General features: G+C 31.2%; 4 protein-coding genes and 1 long non-coding RNA gene across 5 annotated transcripts; 1 reads left to right on the top strand and 4 right to left on the bottom strand.

Moving 5' to 3' along the window:
- The first annotated feature begins 103 nt into the window (after positions 1 to 103).
- Positions 104 to 460, top strand: LOC139098578 (uncharacterized). The gene is made up of 2 exons (XR_011545211.1): positions 104 to 206; positions 262 to 460. It is a non-coding gene; the product is annotated as an uncharacterized lncRNA (long non-coding RNA).
- Positions 461 to 4,643: 4,183 nt separating this feature from the next.
- On the bottom strand, positions 4,644 to 6,273 carry LOC139098577 (cell death-inducing p53-target protein 1-like). Its single transcript, XM_070650800.1, has 3 exons — positions 6,091 to 6,273; positions 5,864 to 6,031; positions 4,644 to 4,940 (listed from the first exon to the last, which is right to left on the bottom strand). Exons 1-3 carry the CDS (start codon positions 6,107 to 6,109, stop codon positions 4,861 to 4,863), a joined length of 267 nt encoding a protein of 88 aa, XP_070506901.1. The 5' UTR covers positions 6,110 to 6,273; the 3' UTR covers positions 4,644 to 4,860.
- A 4,547-nt stretch (positions 6,274 to 10,820) lies between these two features.
- LOC139098579 (lipopolysaccharide-induced tumor necrosis factor-alpha factor homolog) lies at positions 10,821 to 14,586 on the bottom strand. The gene is made up of 4 exons (XM_070650801.1): positions 14,238 to 14,586; positions 14,119 to 14,147; positions 12,178 to 12,299; positions 10,821 to 10,989 (listed from the first exon to the last, which is right to left on the bottom strand). The coding sequence occupies exons 1-4, from the start codon at positions 14,311 to 14,313 to the stop codon at positions 10,887 to 10,889; spliced, it is 330 nt and encodes a 109-aa protein (XP_070506902.1). The 5' UTR covers positions 14,314 to 14,586; the 3' UTR covers positions 10,821 to 10,886.
- Positions 14,587 to 15,381: 795 nt separating this feature from the next.
- On the bottom strand, positions 15,382 to 16,652 carry LOC139098572 (lipopolysaccharide-induced tumor necrosis factor-alpha factor homolog). The gene is made up of 2 exons (XM_070650795.1): positions 16,375 to 16,652; positions 15,382 to 15,841 (listed from the first exon to the last, which is right to left on the bottom strand). The coding sequence occupies exons 1-2, from the start codon at positions 16,532 to 16,534 to the stop codon at positions 15,588 to 15,590; spliced, it is 414 nt and encodes a 137-aa protein (XP_070506896.1). The 5' UTR covers positions 16,535 to 16,652; the 3' UTR covers positions 15,382 to 15,587.
- Positions 16,653 to 17,498: 846 nt separating this feature from the next.
- Positions 17,499 to 18,218, bottom strand: LOC139098568 (cell death-inducing p53-target protein 1-like). Its single transcript, XM_070650790.1, has 3 exons — positions 17,975 to 18,218; positions 17,766 to 17,916; positions 17,499 to 17,635 (listed from the first exon to the last, which is right to left on the bottom strand). Exons 1-3 carry the CDS (start codon positions 18,168 to 18,170, stop codon positions 17,536 to 17,538), a joined length of 447 nt encoding a protein of 148 aa, XP_070506891.1. The 5' UTR covers positions 18,171 to 18,218; the 3' UTR covers positions 17,499 to 17,535.
- Positions 18,219 to 18,267: the final 49 nt, after the last annotated feature.

The raw sequence follows: 18,267 nt of genomic DNA, 5'->3' as shown, positions 1-18,267 counted from the left end.
CGTAATTATTTTGACGAGTTCCGAAAAGTGTTAAACACGATAATAGCAAGAAAAACACAGACAACATAAATTAATAAAATTTTCTTCCATTGAAATGTTTTTCCAGGACTTGATCTTTCATATGAATGCTGAGTTTCACGACTGGACGTATGTTGTGTATCAACTTGAACAACACAATTCGATCTTGGTTGTGGATGTACATTAAAGTGAGTTTGATATCTATTATTCCTTAAATTTTGAGACATTCCTGGTTGATTTAAGGCCTCAAAAATACGTTGATGATTGCGGCAATGAATTGGTAGCTAATTTACAGTCTGCTAAGCTCTTATATTAGTGGTCATCACTTCAGGTACAGAATATACCATTGGCTGTGACACCATAGAGGATATTGATGAAATTTCGACATGATTTTTTGGTCGTGGTACCTGATTACGGCACATTGCTTCTTCATAACTTGGAGGTAAGTCATATAAGCAGCAACGTTGATGCGACAGATTGGAATTAACTAGGAAGAAATAATTGGTGAACTAAAATATGGTTTGATTGTTTAATCAGCAGAATCTTACCCATGGCTTTATTTAAAAATCTCAAAAATTCACTTTGAATGAGTTTAAGAACAGCTTGCGACGGACTAAAGAAATTGATTTTGTGTTCATTTCATATTTTTGGTTTTCAATCTAATGTTGTAATCTAAAAGATCCTTGTTTGATATGTCAAGTAATTAAGCTTGTAGATGTTTTGACTTGAATATTGAACTGGTCATTCGTTAGTTGGAGTGCCTTGGCACCATAGTGACTTATTCTTATTAATAAAACTAAAAGTTGAAAGACAAGCAGTTAGGTATCCCAAATAGCACATCGTGTTCTCTAGTGCATCGCTACGTCCTACTAAATCGGCTGTTGTAGTAACGGCAAGTCGCAAAGTTGCTCTGTCAGTACCGTGACGGTTGATTTTAACCCAATTTTACGGCGAAAAAGGCAGTTCGCCACATTGTGCTGCTTGGGTATGAGAATTACAAATAGATTTTTAATTTGTAGGCTTACAGACTTTGTGTAGCTTAGAATTGGATGATTTATGCAGTATTTCTTTATATTAGTCGTCAATATTACTCATGCCAACAATGTATGACAAAATGCATTATCTTTCTTTATTTTATGATTATTTATTTCAAAAAGTATAAAAACCAAAATCAAATGAATATAATAAATAATTAAATAATAACAATTAGACTTAGATTGTAACAATTTTCGAATAGTAAGATTGAATCTCTGTGTCTTATTTTTAGTAAGAGTAGGTATTGAAAAATATATTGATTGGTGCTTCCAGTGCAGAGAAATCGCAAAAAAACACTTTCTGTTATTTAGTTAGTTAGTTAGTTAGTTAGTTAGTTAGTTAGTTAATCAGCACGATATCTCTCTAACTCAATACTAAGACTTCGGGTTTTTGCTTCTGGTAAATGGGTATGGCAAGAACTGTATTGAGAAGTTTGTGGATTATAGGAGTCGTTTGAATAATTTTGTAACATAGATGTAACTGGATCTTGAGGAAGTTGTATGATTCTATATTTTAAAGCATGATTCATCAAGTATTACGTTCATAATCTTGTTTTTATGCATCTGGAAGTTGTATTCCCTGGATCTCATTTTAATGGTCTTGAAGTTCCTACTGGATCTTGTTTTTATGCATCTGGAAGTTGTATGGATCCTACTGGATCTTATTTTAATGGTTTAAACAATTGGATCTTGTTTTTAAAGTTGTATGGATCCTACTGGATCTCATTTTAATGGTCTAGAAGTGAACTGGATCCTACTGGATCTTGTTTTTATATCTGGAAGTTGTATGGATCCTACTGAGATCTTATTTTAAAGGTCTAGAAGTAAACTGGATCCTACTGGATCTTGTTTATATGCATCTGGAAGTTGTATGGATCCTAATCTCATTTTAATGGTCTAGAAGTAACTGGATCCTACTGGATCTTGTTTTTATGTGTCTGGGAGTTATATGGATCCTACTGGATCTCATTTTAATGGTCTAGAAGTGAACTGGATCCTACTGGATCTTGTTTTTATGTTATGTGTGTCTGGGAGTGTGTTATGTTTTATGTGTCTGGGAGTTATATGGATCCTACTGGATCTTGTTTTTATGTGTCTGGGAGTTATATGGATCCTACTGGATCTCGTTCTAATGGTCTAGAAGTGAACTGGATCCTACTGGATCTTGTTTTTATGCATCTGGAAGTTGTATGGATCCTACTGGATCTCATTTTAATGGTCTAGAAGTGAACTGGATCCTACTGGATCTTGTTTTTATGTATCAAATGGATCCTACTGGATCTTGTTTTTATGTGTCTGGGAGTTATATGGATCCTACTGGATCTCATGGTCTAGAAGTGAACTGGATCTTACAATAACTTGTTTTTATGCATTTTGTATGGATTACTGATCTCATTTTAATGGTCTAGAAGTAACTGGAACTGGATCTTGTTTTTATGCATTGGAAGTTGTATGGATCCTACTGGATCTGGTCTAGAAGTGAACTGGATCCTACTGGATCTTGTTTATATGCATCTGGAAGTTGTATGGATCCTACTGGATCTCATTTTAATGGTCTAGAAGTGAACTGGATCCTACTGGATCTTGTTTTCATATTCACACCAAATTTTCAATTTGGGTGTCATATTCACACCAAATTTTCAATTTGGGTGAATATATTGCTTTTGGTATTTTGAAATTTCAGTTTTTTAAAATTCCTGCATCAGGCTTACAGAATTGACAAATATTTCCAATGGTGGAATAAAATACCAATTGAAAACCGCATCTTGATTGGTGCTTCCAGTGCCGACGCAAAAAAACACTGTTATTTAGTTAGTTAGTTAGTTAGTTAGTTAGTTAGTTAGTTAGTTAGTTAGTTAATCAGCACGATATTCAATACTAAGACTTTTTTTGCTTCTGGTAAATATGGCAAAACTGTATTGTTTTTGGAGCCATAAGATTTCCATTGAGGCACAAGATGTAAAAAACTGTCTTTTTTTGGTCCAAATTATAGTCGATTATTGCAAAATACATTTTTGTAAACAAACAAAAAAATAAATTGAACTGAATCTTACTGGATCTCATTTTAATGGTCTAGAAGTGAACTGGATCACACTTGTTTTTATGCATCTGGAAGTTGTATGGATCCTACTGGATCTTATTATAATGGTGTAGAAGTGAACTGGATCCTACTGGATCATGTATCTGGAAGTTGTTTGGATCCTACTGGAATTATAATGAGAAATGAACTGGATCCTACTGGATCTTGTTTTTATGTATCCTTATTATAATGGTGTAAATGAACTGGACTTGGATCTTGTTTTTATGTATCACACTGGATCTTGAAGTGAACTTCCTACTGGATAAGATGTATGGATCACTGGAAAATGGTGTAGAAGTGAACTGGATCCTACTGGATCTTGTTTTTATGTATCTGGAAGTTGTTTGGATCCTACTGGATCTTATTATAATGGTGTAGAAGTGAACTGGATCCTACTGGATCTTGTTTTTATGTATCTGGAAGTTGTTTGGATCCTACTGGGTCTCATTTTAATGTTCTGGTAGTGAACTGGATCCTACTGGATCTTGTTTTTATGCATCTGGAAGTTGTATGGATCCTACTGGATCTCATTTTAATGATCTGGAAGTGAACTGTCCTATTTGTTTTTATATATCTGGAAGTTGTATGGATCCTACTGGATCTCATTTCAATGGTCTGGAAGAGAACTGGATCCTACTTCTTGTTTTTGTATCTGGAAGATGTTCATAAATTTTTGATCCAACTGTTGTGTCCCCACTGGATCTCATATTTCTGGATCCACCTACTGGATCTCATTTTAATGGTCTGGAATGAACTGGTATATCATGAACTAGATATCATTTCAATGGTCTGGATGAACTGACTGGATATAACTAGTTATAACGGATCTGGTCTAGAAGTGAACTGGATTTTTATCCACTCGGGTCACTTCTTGAACTGGCCATCACTGGATTTGCAATATACTGGATCTCAACTTTAAAATCTGAGTTGTGTTTTTAATGGTCTGATATGATTTCATCTCATCCTTAATGAATGGCCTACTGAATAAGTGAACATCCTACTGGAATTTTAATGGTCTTTGGAGGATCTCATTTTAATGGTCTGGAAGTGAACTGGATCCTAATCTTGTTTTTATGTATCTGGAAGTGTATGGATCCTACTGGATCTCATTTTAATGGTCTATGAACTGGATCCTACATCTCATGAATCTCGTATAAAACTTTAAAATTGGATTGTAGTTCCGATAAGTCATAAATGAAACACGAACTGTAAAATATAAATCTTTAGTCGGATCAATATACGGTTTAGTGATTTATAAAAGGACTGCAATCTGTGGGCGAGCAAGCTCAGCGGACATTTACATAGTGATCTATAAAAACTGTAATCTACTCAAGTCGGGCGAGCGAAGCTCAGGAACATATTGAAATGTTGGCATTAGATGAAAGCCTCATCGTCAATAAAAGTGTTGAATTAGAAACAACATTATCAAACATCGAACATCAATATGTGCTCGGACATCTTTTATAAAAGAGTTACATACACTTAAAGTAAATTGTCACAAAAATGAAAATAAAACAATTACTAGTAATGACTTTAAGAGCTTTAGACTTTGTAAATGATTAACATGAAAGTTTTCCCGAACAGCACAACATGCTCGTTAGGGCACCCGTAAATCGCCGTATTAACGAAAAGACGTGAAGTTACCCTGATGACACCGTGACGACTTGCATTGTGCAGCTCGAGTTTAATGATAGTTTTAAATGATGATGATTTTTTGCAGTTTAAGATTTAACAGAATCTATAATTTCCTCGATAATTTCCGACGTATCTATTGCATTTTTGGCAGTAATGTCTGATAGATCGGCAGTCTAAAAAAGAGAATGCGAGAATTAAAGATCTAAGAAAATACATAAAATAACAAAAGCACACATCAGAAATATTTTTAAACTAAAAATAAGATTTTTGTGAATCATTTTTTATGTTTTGAATTTTCTAATTTTTTTTTTCGCGGATAAAACTGATTTTCTTTTCTTTTGAGATAGCGGGAGATATCATTGCACTTGAAATTTATAATCAGCAAATGGTCGTTAGATATCGACGTCATTAGATGACGTCTATTAGAAAAAATGAATAGCACAAAACAATTTAGCGATCAAAATTGTAGCCCGAGACCAGAATCATGACTCTGATTTTTGGCAGTAATGTCCTGATAGATCGGCAGTCTAAAAAAAGAATGCGAGTTTCTAATCCAGCACACATCAGAAATATTTTTAAACAAAAATAAGTCATGCCGGCATCTTTTCTTTTGATTAATTGCACTTGAAATTTGGGATGCATTAAATTTGATTTGTCAGAATCAGACAATTAAATTGCGCGAAAATAATGGACAACTTGACATAATTTCTAATTTATAACTAGACCTACGATCAATTAATGACATATTTTACGGAACGTTCCATAGAAAATGTCATTAACCTGATGATTAGTCGATCGTACGTCTAGTTATTAACATTATGTCAAGTTGTCCACTCGTGGAAATACCGATTCTAATTAAGTTGACTCTATAAATCAGTTCCAATATTTGATGACTTAAATTCCATATAAAATGTCTCAATTTAATCATGTTACTCTATTAAATTTAACTTCGCAATTATCTGATCTTTTCACATTTCTGGTTTCTATCAAACATCCAATCCACAGCATGCGAATGAATCATTTGGAGTAGCAAAATGTGGCAATTGGATGGGGTAAAAAATAAATAAATAAAAAAATTTGAGAATATTTAATTTACCATTTATTGTATATGGTAGCCATGCACAGAGACACATGCCAACTAAACACATTAAAAATGCTATCATATGCGTTGTCTTGGTATTTTTCACTTCTACATTAGTGGACGTTGGTGATTGACACTTAGGACAAATAATATGTGTAGATGCTGCTTTAAGTTCATCATTATCTAAAAAATAAATTATTTAAATTTTAGATATTAAGTCAATTGAGTGCATCAATACTTACAATATATCATTTCAGCCATCTTTTCTCAGTTGCTTTTATCTTAATTTGAACTTTGCGGAATTTACTTGTTTTTATTTATTGGAAAATTAACAAAAATAGGTATTCAAAATTTTCTCCACTCGATATTTTTTTGTGCTTTACACATTCGCTCCAATGAAGATACTAAAATTGACTAGAACGAAAGTGAAATCATCATGAAGACACATGAGGAGCTGGCCTAAAAATATCATCGATTAGGATTCGTAACGCTGTTTTGGAGTAAATTTTTGTTTTGATTTTCTTTTTCGTCTGTACTGTGGGGTTTATGAAAATTTTTGGGGGTCTTTTTAACGTCATCAGGGATGGAAGCAAGGTTTTTAATTTAGAGACGTTGTCAAGGAGGTGGGATGAGTAATTTTTTTGAAGTGCTCGGCCTATTTTTCGTTGGTCGTGCATATTAATTGTGATCTATGGCCTCCCTTAGTTTGCTTTTGAAACTAGTTAGGTCGCCGATAACAGCTTGCTAAATATCAATGACAAGTGCATTACCATCTCTACGGGCCCTATCTGAGAGTTAGGAAAATCGTTAGTTACTTATGCTCTGATAGCAATGGAGTCAAGTTTGAATGCAACAGACTGCGATTAATCGACCCTATTTCTAGTAATAAAATAGACATTTTATGGCAATTTCCACCAATGTCAAAGTTATTACTAGATATAGGCTCGACTGATCGCAGTCTGTTCAACTCTGGAAGATGATAACCTAGTTAATAGTACCCACATATACTTTACTAAATTTAAATTAAAGGATTTTACTGTGCAAAATTGAAATGATAAGTTTAAGAATATCCCCACTGGGCAAAGAAAATCTTCCTCGAGGAAATAAATTTCTGCAAGCAATATTTTGTTAATTTTCTCATTTTTCATGCGTGAGTTTTTCTCTAAACGTATATGTGATGCTGAGTATTTTCTTTTAAATAACACGTAAATGAGAGAAAATTTTTCATTCGTCTTTCGGACTTTTCGTTCATAAAGAAGATTTCCGGAAATTTAAATCAGATGATCATTAACGCCGATCAATGATAGAAATATTAACTCTCACAGTTTTTTTGTTCGTTATTTTTCTCAATGAACTAATTTTTCTCACGAAAATTTTAAGAAAAATATATCATGGAGAGTATGAACAGCATGACATATGTTATCATAACTTAACACAACAAAATGTGAAATCTTTTTAAAAAAGAAATTGTAAATGAGATGAGTTTTGGTTTCACTTGAGAAGAAGAATTGAAAATTGAACATTTTCAGCTGATTAACATGATTTACGGTACATTTCTATTGACTGTCAGGCTAAAAATAAAGAAAATTTAAAGCGTATTTTTGAAATTTTTCAAGTTCTCTTTTGTGTCTGTAGTTAATCCCTTTTTAAGTTCAGTGTTTTAATTATTTGTAGAAAAAAGGAAGGAAACTGTAGACATTCTTGGCATTGGAGTTGAAAATAAAATATAAATTGACGGAAGAATCAACAGAGGTATTTCATTCTTTTAATTAAAACATCCTTCCAATTGCAAAAATAAATATTGATAGTTAAATAAATGAATGGTAAAATGATCACATGCTAAATTATCAGCTTTGTCTATTTTCCCACAACCTTTCATTACTTCTTCAAACAAATATTGCATTATATGAGTTATTTATTTTTTTTATTGTTCTTCCTGTCTTCCTTTTTAACTTGTTTTACTATTGATCGACATAAAATAACTAATAAATTCATCATTTTGCATTAAGAAATTGACATTTATTCGTATTTGCATGCATGAATTAATAAATTATCTATTCGTTAAGATCCGTGGTCTCCCCCAGATGGCGCTTAAAGATGGCTCTACAACTGGCTCACATCTTTGAAGTCCCAAGTACAATACTGCCTCAATTAATAGTATTCTATCAAGAATCTTAAAAAGCACAGTGTTTAAATAACCAAAAATCCAGGTCATGTCCGACTTGACTTTGGATTGAGCCTGGATTTTAACGAATCTGTCCTGAAGCAACCTGTTTTAGTTCACGTGATCTTTTACCATCTTCAATGCCTGATTGCTGATAGATAATCAGTATAAATATCTCAATTTCAATTGTTTAATTCTTAAATTTTAAATTGAAATATTCAGTAAAATTACAGACTGTATTATTAGTAATATGTACCAAAAATATTTAAAAACACATTCATCTAGTAGAGATCGGATTTCTTAAATCCTTTTAAAAATTGTTTTCAATTTGCTTGAAGTTTTTAAAAATATGCAGCAGAAATTCTGAAACCAAAACCAAGTGATTTAAGGCTACACAACTGTTTTTAATTTAAAACAGTTTTATATGCTCTGAAATAAAAAATACATTTCTTTGCAGCTTAATTGAAACCATAATCACCTACCTCACATCAAATTAAAACAGCATTGCGAAACTTTTGTGGCGCATCACACAACACACACATTGATTATGTGTTTCATCAAACTTTTAAAGTACTTCCGTGATGTCTTGACACTTTGCATCATCTACATTAATTGCTTCATTTTTACTTGGCATGGAGTTTCCTTTGATCCACATTTTCATATTTAGAAAATCTGATTTTAAATTTTTTCTGCTTTTTAATTCATGATTGCGTATTTCGGTACAAGTTTAATCCAATCAATTTCCGATTGTGATTATCTTCATGATGTGATTTCTGAAAATTCGGAATTTTAAAAATTCAAAAGGTTGAACAAAATGTTAAAAATAAGGAATTTTAAAAATTAATGAATTTCAAACTTTATTACAATAGTTTAATACAATAGATTAACCTTGAAAATACTCGGTAAGAAAACATAGGTAGGTGTAAGAATAAAGGTCAAACAATCCTGTAAACATAAAAAAAAAATCTGACGAAATTTTAAACAAAATGTTTTCTTCTCCTGCAATGCCTGAAAAATTCATTGACTGTCAAATAACAATATAATCTTATTGGTGTATTTCACAAAGACGTATTTGAAAGTGAAGAGAAATAAAAAATGTGTTTATTGATTTTTCAGCTTTCATGTTCATCATGAAAAATCTTGTTCTAATAAATTCAGTTTATGTCTTTATTTTATTACAGAACATATTGTATTTTTTTTTCAAAATAACATTAATTACATTTACATAATTAAACTTTTTTTTTACGTTTTTTAATTAATAGAAAATGGAAAACCAGCGAAAAAATAGAGAGAATTTTAAAAAAGAAATTTCCTCGATTATTTTTAACAAATTAGTAATGTCTCTTAATGTATATAACGATTATAAAATGTCAACAACTTAATGTTTTGCTAGATTCTTGAATCAGAAAGTTAAATATTTGTCATTGGGAAATACGTAAAATCGTTAAAAAGTGTGAAATCAAATTGGTCATAAATAAGACTACTAAATGAGGGTAGTTGAAAGATATTTTTTTAAATTTAAATATTTTTGGGATAATTGATGTTGCCGATATGGTGAAATTCAGAATAAGTTGACGAAGTTTCAGATAAGATGAGAGAAAAAAACACGCGTCAATTTTTAGAATGAATATTTTTAAAAACCTTGAAACTTTCTTAAATTTAATAATGAGCTAATCCTTGATATCAGCTCGATTTTAGATTCCCAATATAGTTTGTAATACAATTTAATTTTCTTAACATTGTGAAAAATCAGTAAATATCTTTAGGTAAATGTGTAAATATACTACAGCTAGATTGCTTACATCTGTGCCAATATATTTAGTAAACACAGTCCTAGTTAATAATATTCGTATTTTTTTTGTTTCTTTTGTTATTTGAGAAAGTTTAAATGAGATTTTTTTTCAATAATTAACAGGCTTTAGTTGAGTCATGCTAATTATTTTTTTGTATATATTTAAATTTTGTATAATCATCACATTGACTTTTCAGATGTTTTAAATTAAATTTCATGCTTAAACAGAAATTCATGGGAAACAATGACATCACTATTGATTAATCTTTTGTTAAAGTTTGACTAAGAGAACAAACATATTTTTAATGGAAAATGTCTCCTGCATCAAGAAACAGATTGCAAGCACTTAGGGGGCTTTAATAGTGTGAATCATCTAGGTCATTCACAAATGACTTGAAACATTTTTTAAAACTCCCAAATCTTCATTTTGAAATAAAATTTTAATACTTATTTTTATATCATCCTTATTTTAAATAAAATGTTGGACTTCTTTATAAAAGGTTTACTTTCCACATCAAAAGTATTTAAACTGTAACAAAATAGGAACAAGAAATTAGGAAAATGTTTAGCCGTGACCCTGCCCAATTTCACATTCTTTATGATTTTAAAATCACGTCGCGAGCATCAGGGATGTATTCAGGGGGGAGATGGTCAACTCTTCTCTTTTCAGAATGAAATTCCTGAACTTGGTTGAGCTTTTCATGACAAAAAATACAAAACCCCCCTACAGTTTTTGCGTACCGCCTTAAAATTCTTTAGTACGTCCCTGCCCTGTATACAAGAAAATGTAATATATTTTAAAAGTAGACTTACGGTGACAATAACGATAGAGATTTTAACGATTTTTGGCAAAACATTATGTCTATAATATTTTACAATATCCTTTCGAACGTAATAATATTTATATTCTTTTAAAAAAATGACAATGACAACAATAATAAATTTATGATAGTAACACTAAGAATTAAAGAATGACTGTAACAATGAGAAAATAGGATAAAAAAAACAATTAAGAATAGGAGAAAGATTCACACTTTAAATGTATTAATATAAAGTATAAAAATTTCTTTATCACAGTTTTGTTAGCCACTGTAAGTTCCGAGATACATTTTACATTCCGGACAATAGTGATGCTTCCTCTTCCATGTATCTATTAAGTACACTAGACATGACAGTGGACAGCATCTATAGGAATAGAGAGAGAAAGTGAGAAAATTTTTATTAGTATATGTTTAAATTGACTGACATTAATTACAATTTTACAATGTGAACGATTGGTTATAAACATGTGGAGCTTGTGTTTTGTGTCGTTTAAAAAATTTTTTTGATGCTGTTGATTTTAAATTTTTTCTTTTAAAATACCTAGGCATAGAAACTCTATAGAAATATTGACTGAAACGCAATTATGTAGGAATTGTGCTTTGCATAAAATTGGCGACTGTTTATTTTTTCTGATGGTAATTAGAGAGGCACCAAGTTTCTAAGTCTGGAGTGTCAATCAATGACATTTTTCTCATCATATTTTCTGTTTGAAAAATTATAAGTGTGATTTATGAGTAAAGTTGTCTAACTGCTATGAAATGTAAAAATATACAAAACGAGAGAGGATTAATGTGGAATCATTAGAATGTCTAGTCCTTCATTATTTAATTTTCCAATTAATCTAACCTAAAAGTAACATGGCGAGTTAAAGTCAGAAGCTTGTGTCTGATATGACTCTGGCTCTGATTTGTATTTGACAAAATTAGTCCCACAATTCCTCGCAAAATAACCTGAATGTTATTCAAACCCACGCCCTAGAATTTTTTGTCACCTGCTCCTAACAATGAGTTAACGGGGTTTATTACAAACGTGACACAAAGCACATTATAACCTTCTTTCTCCACTACATTCAACTGTTGCCTATGCTTGATGCATCATCAAAAGAATGAATATATATTTGATAATGCTTTAAGTTATAGGCAGTGTCAAAAGTTTTTATACCAGCAATTTGTAATTTCCGGCAAAATTGAAATATAGTCACCGAAAATGGTAAGTATACTGGCAATTTTTGATCAAACTTGGCATGTTTAAGTTCATTTATGTTTTGAAACTGTGGTTTGAAGATCATTAGAGTGACTGGTCAAGGAATTTTAGTATTTGCTACATAAAGTCACGGCTGGTTTCACAAACACTAAAATGATTCAGTTAGCACGAGTTGTGTCATTTGTCAGTTTATTTTGAAATTTTCTAAAACTCATTTTCATGTCACTCAAAATATTTTCTTTTTCTTCACTTACAAACCCATTAATTTTATATCCCATTATGATCGTCATCTTCATGTACGAAAGTATATTTTCAATTTGAAATAATGCACATTTTGTAAAAACTTACACAATTGTCATCATCAGAGCGGCTGCACAAAAATGCGTTTTTGAATAAGTCTCTGTATCAATGTGTGATGTGATTTGTTTGGCACATGAGGGACATTTTATTTTCATTGGATGTGGTCCTACCTTTTCATATTTTCAAGAAGAAAAATAAGAAATTAAATTATCAGTAATAATTTTCACAAAGAGAATTTACATAAAGTAAGTTATTATTAAGGAAATGTATTCTTTAATCCACATGTGCCAAATAGTTTGAAGTGAAATGTGATTAAAGTGGTCAAAACAAAAATGACACATTTCTTTTTTTGCTTCAAGAATTGTGATAACTCGATTTATTTTTAGAATGTGTTTTAAAGCCTACAAAAATCTTAAGTTGGAACTGATGTAAAAAAACGTGACACTCTATACATTTTGAAAAATTTTACGACATTCCCAACATTTATAAAACTCGTTACTTCTTTTTTAATTTATATTTCATTCATGTTGGTACAGGCATATGGATGTCACACTGAGGTGGGTACCATTAAGAGTATGGAGAATAAAAGACACTTGTGTAACTTTTAAAAACAGCATGGTGAAATTTTCTCATTTTTGTCGCTCGGGATGTCTAGGTTTATAGAACTTTAGAGAAAGAACTTCACTTTCTTGCCAAATTTTGTATTCAATTACTGCTACATCCATTTTGTTGTAGCATAAAATAATATTTTTATTTAGAAACAAGAATAAAATCCCAACAAGCATTGTAAGAAGATATCTATTTAAGAATTTAACTATTATTCGATCTTAAAAATTGAAAAATGTAATGTGATTATAATTAAATCCTTTAAATTTACTACATAGTTGATGATAAGTTAATTTCCATATGATAACTGGCTCTAATGTTCTTTTGTCCACTCATAGAAATTGAAAAATTAATCGCAAATTCTCAGAATCTCTTGTTCTTTTCCAGGAAAATTGAGGTGGAAATAAAAAGAGCATAGCTTAAAGCGGAATGACAGAAAGGCAGAATAATAAATGACTTAAATTATTTGTCATTTAAAGACAGAATTAAAATGAATATCCTTGGAATATCCAAAGATAAATTTTAAAATAACAGTTTTTGATTGAGTGATTTATAAGGAGGATCGCATTAAAAGAATTTAAGCAGTAATTCTTTTGAAAAACTTAGCTGGTTTTAGCAGTTGTAACTATTATCTTTTAAGAGATGGTCGTTAATCTTGAATGAAATAGCTTTTACGCTTTTAAAAGTCGTTTAAAAATCAATTTAAAGTAAAATATTGCAAAAAAACAATTTTGAAGATATCTGGCAAGCCTATCAGTATCTTGAAAAAAATCAAAAATTTTATCTTTAACATTTTTTGTTTAAATTTCGTGGTATTGTTTATTCTCAATCTACAAGCAATAGAAGAATATAATGTGATTAAATTCCACGGAGTAATTTAACTAATCGCCTCGTTTTTAAACATTCTCCATTCACTGTTTTCTTTTTTCTCAATTTTCACATTTTCATTTTTTCACATAAAATTTGAAGCACATTAATTTTGTAAACAAAAGAACTTCCGATATCAATTGTTCATTCTATTTTATTTTGTACATGAATTTTTAATTTTTTAATTTTCCAAATTATCCACGACTAAATTGGTTGAGACAGCAAACTAAACTGACTGATTTGACAGACTAGTGACTACGATTAGAAATGTACTTGTTGTGACTCCCTACTGAGAATTTGTCATGTAAATCAATGTTTGAGATGAAATATTATTAGAACTAAGAATAAGTTTTATAAAAAAACTCTAGTTCTGCCTGGGGCGATCAAAATATTTTTAAATATCTCACATCAGAATTAAAAAATTTCGTCTGCGTTTCATCAGACTCAAGTTATCACATTCTTGCAAAAACGATAGTGGGCACATTTAATTGTCTAACAAAAATTTTCAATACTAACTTCAGGTGCGTGTCTTGCAATAAGTGCAGCTATATATGTAAAAAAAGAACAGAATAAAAAGCAGGACATTAATCACAGTAAGTTATTCATCAATGGAATCATTGGGAATGTATCCTCACACTCTATAAAATTCCATGGTTTATCAGGTTCTTTTAATCCTTTATGTCCTTTCTGTGGATTCATAAAACTATCCATTTTTAACTTTGACTTATTTTACTGTCTCTTAACAAGTATTTAACATCCAAAATATTTCACGACTTAATTGAATTAATTACTTTTTAGTTAATTATATTTCACTTGATGCTATTAATGTCAATTAACACATCTGACATCAATTTGTTTTCTGATTAAATTAATATTCTTTTTTTTTATTCAGTTTAAACACGAGTGACAAGATTTTAAAAATCTGAGAAAAATCGTAGGAGATGTTCCGTACGCGTCCAGCTCAAATAAGACAATGAAAATGTAGCGAAAAGAAAACACAAACGTTTCAGGAGAGAAAGGCAGACGGTGTATTATAATTATATTTTGTATAGTATAGTGTAGTATGCTAATTTTCTTTTTTATGTATTTCATCGCCGATGAAAAGAAGATCAAGTCAAAGAATGTGCACTGTATGGAACCCAAATGAGAAGAAATGAGAGAAACTCTTTTGACTGCTTGTTTTTCATATTCTTTTTTGTGTGTACAAAAGTTGAGGGAAATTGAAGGAAAGAAAATTTTTGAGTAAAATATTTTCTACGATATCGATGCGTTGTCTATAAATACTGACTGATCGTTGGATGGTCAAAAATAATGAGAAATTTTCGTGTAATATGGAAATAAATCTTGGTTTTAATGTGAATCTCTTAACGAGTGTAATTTATTGCTGATTAATTTTTGGAGAAAATTTAGATATATGCTTGAGTTTAGTAGTCAGTAACAGTCAATTATGATCAGTCTCGCGACTTATAGCGGGCAGTAATTACCATTTGCATGTCTGCAGTTTGAAATAATCCATAGTGTAACATGACTAGCATAAATAGCTTAATTGATCATAGATTCTAGGACGACGTAAAGTTGGTTTTGTGCCAGATTTGGTTCAAGTCAGTGTATCGCTAGTTTGGTGTTAGATTTTGGATTGATTGAACGATTTATGTTATTCGGAAGAAGAAATTGGTTTCATAACTTTTTGTATTTTCCCAATCAATTTCTGATTAAGCTTATTTAACAGTATTGCATGACTTTTTTGCCAATTTCTAGGTATCAAAGAACAATATAATATTTTATTTATACAATTTTTTATTTATATTCAGATAACAAAAATACACACACTAAATAAAACGTAGACAAAAGCGATAAAAGTAGTGTAATTTCAATCAAACATTAACTTTAATCGTCTTTTCGTATCTTATCACTTCCCATTTACCGGAATATATGTAGATAAAAAGATTTACTTTTAAAACATTTCACATAAAAGTATTTCGATTTTATTTATGCATTCCAACGAATTGACCACAGTTTGGACATTCATGTCGTTGTCCTTGGCAGCTACTAACGCAATATGGAATGAAGCAACATCCCAAACTGCATCCGACCAAGCATATACCTAATGCAAATAAGTGAGTTTTTGTCGTTGCTTCGTCCTTTACTCGTGTTGTTATGTTTGCTCTACAATTTGGACATGTCATGGGCTGAGGATCAGGACCCAAATGAACTGATGATTGTATGATGACTGTCGTCGCTAAAATAAAATTTAAAAATATTTTGTAAGTCAAATATTTTAGATAAAATCGTCTCAGAATATTTTGTAGCTCAAATCATTTCTGATGGGGAATTTTGTGGTCGAGTGATTACTATATCATGACCATGCACTTTTTCTGATTCATTAGATGAATATCAAAAAGTAAAAACCGTATGCACATCAGTTTCATGTTTTGTTCAATAATTTATGCAGTTCTACATGGGCATTCTTGATTTATGAATATGTATAAAGCTTTGCAAAGTCCAAATAGATATTGTATTCTAGATAACCACTGTTAATTATTAAAGCCAGAAGTCGAAGTCGATGAGGGCAATTTAATTCACTTCACTAAAATTCTAATTAGTTTCAAGACGACTGTAGTGGTCGGTGGGTCAAGTTCACTCTGGTTGACTTGAAACCGATTGAAATTTTGATCATTACTTCACCTCACTGACTTCGACCTCTGATTTTTGTAAGTTCCAATACTTTATGGGAATATTTGAAGAAGCCCAAAAAATATAACAATAACTTACGTTGTGTAGTAATTGGTGGCGGTCCATATTGTGGATATGATGTTGGGGCAGGCATTGCGCCTGGTGGTGGTCCAAATTGTTGTTGACCTTGATTTGGATATGGTGGCTGTCCTTGCGTTGGATATGGTGGTTGGCTCATTGCTGGATTTTTCAGTTCCATAGGCAAAATTAATTATTTCTTCGTAAATCAGAAAAGATCAAGATAAGATTGCAATGGAAATTGTCGTGCAAATTATTGGTAAAATGTCAACAGTTAACTTTACTGTCTGAAATTTACACACAAACTGAAATATTCCAATGGAATATGGTTAGATTATATTTCGTTTTTTTTACATTCACTATCTGCAATTAATAGAGACGTAAATAAAAACTGTGATAGGGAATCGTCACTTAAATAAAATATACGATAAGCCTTCAAATATAGTTGGTGATTCACGAAGTCATGAATTTGACGTACATTTAATTGCTTCTTGAGTAAACAACGTCATTCTTTGGGTCAGTTCCCGAGCGACGCTATTGAGCTTTTAAGGCTCTATTACACTTCTTTTATTAACACCAAATGGAAGCCAATACAGAAAAATTGTGATCTACGTGCGCGCTTAGACGTCTAAAGCTGGCTCTTCTGCTGGCTTCCGTTTGCCAGTTACCAATAGCTTTCTCAATAGTTTCTCAAAATGTCTATGGACGTCAAACTGAGTGGGTTTCCATTTGGTGTTGATAAAAGAGGTTTAGCGGAGCTTTGATAACTGTACAGCGGAGACTTCTTAATTTGTGTTGCTCGGAGCTCTAATTTCATAACGCTGTTAGAAGGGTGAAGGGGGTAAGGGTGTCATGCTACGTAATAAGTGAACGGTTCCTTCAACATTTTGTTATCTTTCTGAAAAGTATTGATTTAAAGATGTTGGCAAATATTTTTGTTTATTATTTTTAGTTTTATTTAATTAAAAAAATCTTTATTTTTTTATCTATGCATAACAATTCAAAGTTCAAAATCTAATCAAATCATATTAAAGTTAAATCCCAATTTACACTCAAAGTGTATATTTTTAATGAAGTTATCAAAATCTTATCAAATATAAAATTAATAAGTGTTGTTCAAAGACGTATATAATAATACTCAAGAGTTTCAATGAGTCAGTCTCTTTTTTTATTTCATTATTTTCAATCACTTCCAATAAATGTGTTACAGTTTGGACATGTATGAACAGTTTTTTGACAGCACCCACCGCATACGTATGGCATAATTGCACATGGCCAAAGACTAAATATAAAAAATATAAAAAATGATATTTGCGATCGTTAACGTGTCATCAAGCAATTATAAATATTTATAAGATTTAATGCCTTTTTATTATGTGATAAGGAAATTCATAATGAAAATTCGAACTTACCCCACCAAACAAAGACCTAATGCACAGCAATGCGTTCGCAGTGATATCTCATTTTTTACCGATGTTGTTATCAATGCATAGCAATATGGACAAGACATTGCTACTGGAAGTGGGCCCAGTAATGGAGTAACTCCAACAACAACTCTAGTTGCTAATATCAAATTAAATTTTTAAATTTTCGGCATTTTTCTTTAATTATTTTTACTTACTTGGCTGCTGAGTAACGACCGTAAATTGAGGAACTGTATGGAAATTATTTGGAGGAGGTACAATTACTGTTGGCTGTGGATAACCTTGGGGATATCCTTGTGGATAACCTGGCGGATATGGCTGAGCATTCTGTGGTGGCTGGCTCTGAAAATTCGAATGATCATCATAAGATGGTGGTTGATTTGGTGCAGCCATTGATTCAATTATAAATTTCTTTCACAACAGCCCAAAACTTACTGAATACGAAATTCAATAAAATGGAATTTCGATTTATTTCCACGATGTGAAATGT

This window comes from Chironomus tepperi, unplaced genomic scaffold (genome assembly GCF_022539635.2).
Source record: "Chironomus tepperi strain 1889 unplaced genomic scaffold, CSIRO-AGI_Ctep_v1 contig_448, whole genome shotgun sequence".
Classification (NCBI taxonomy): Eukaryota; Metazoa; Arthropoda; class Insecta; order Diptera; family Chironomidae; genus Chironomus; species Chironomus tepperi.
This window is presented reverse-complemented; position numbering and strand designations above follow the sequence as displayed.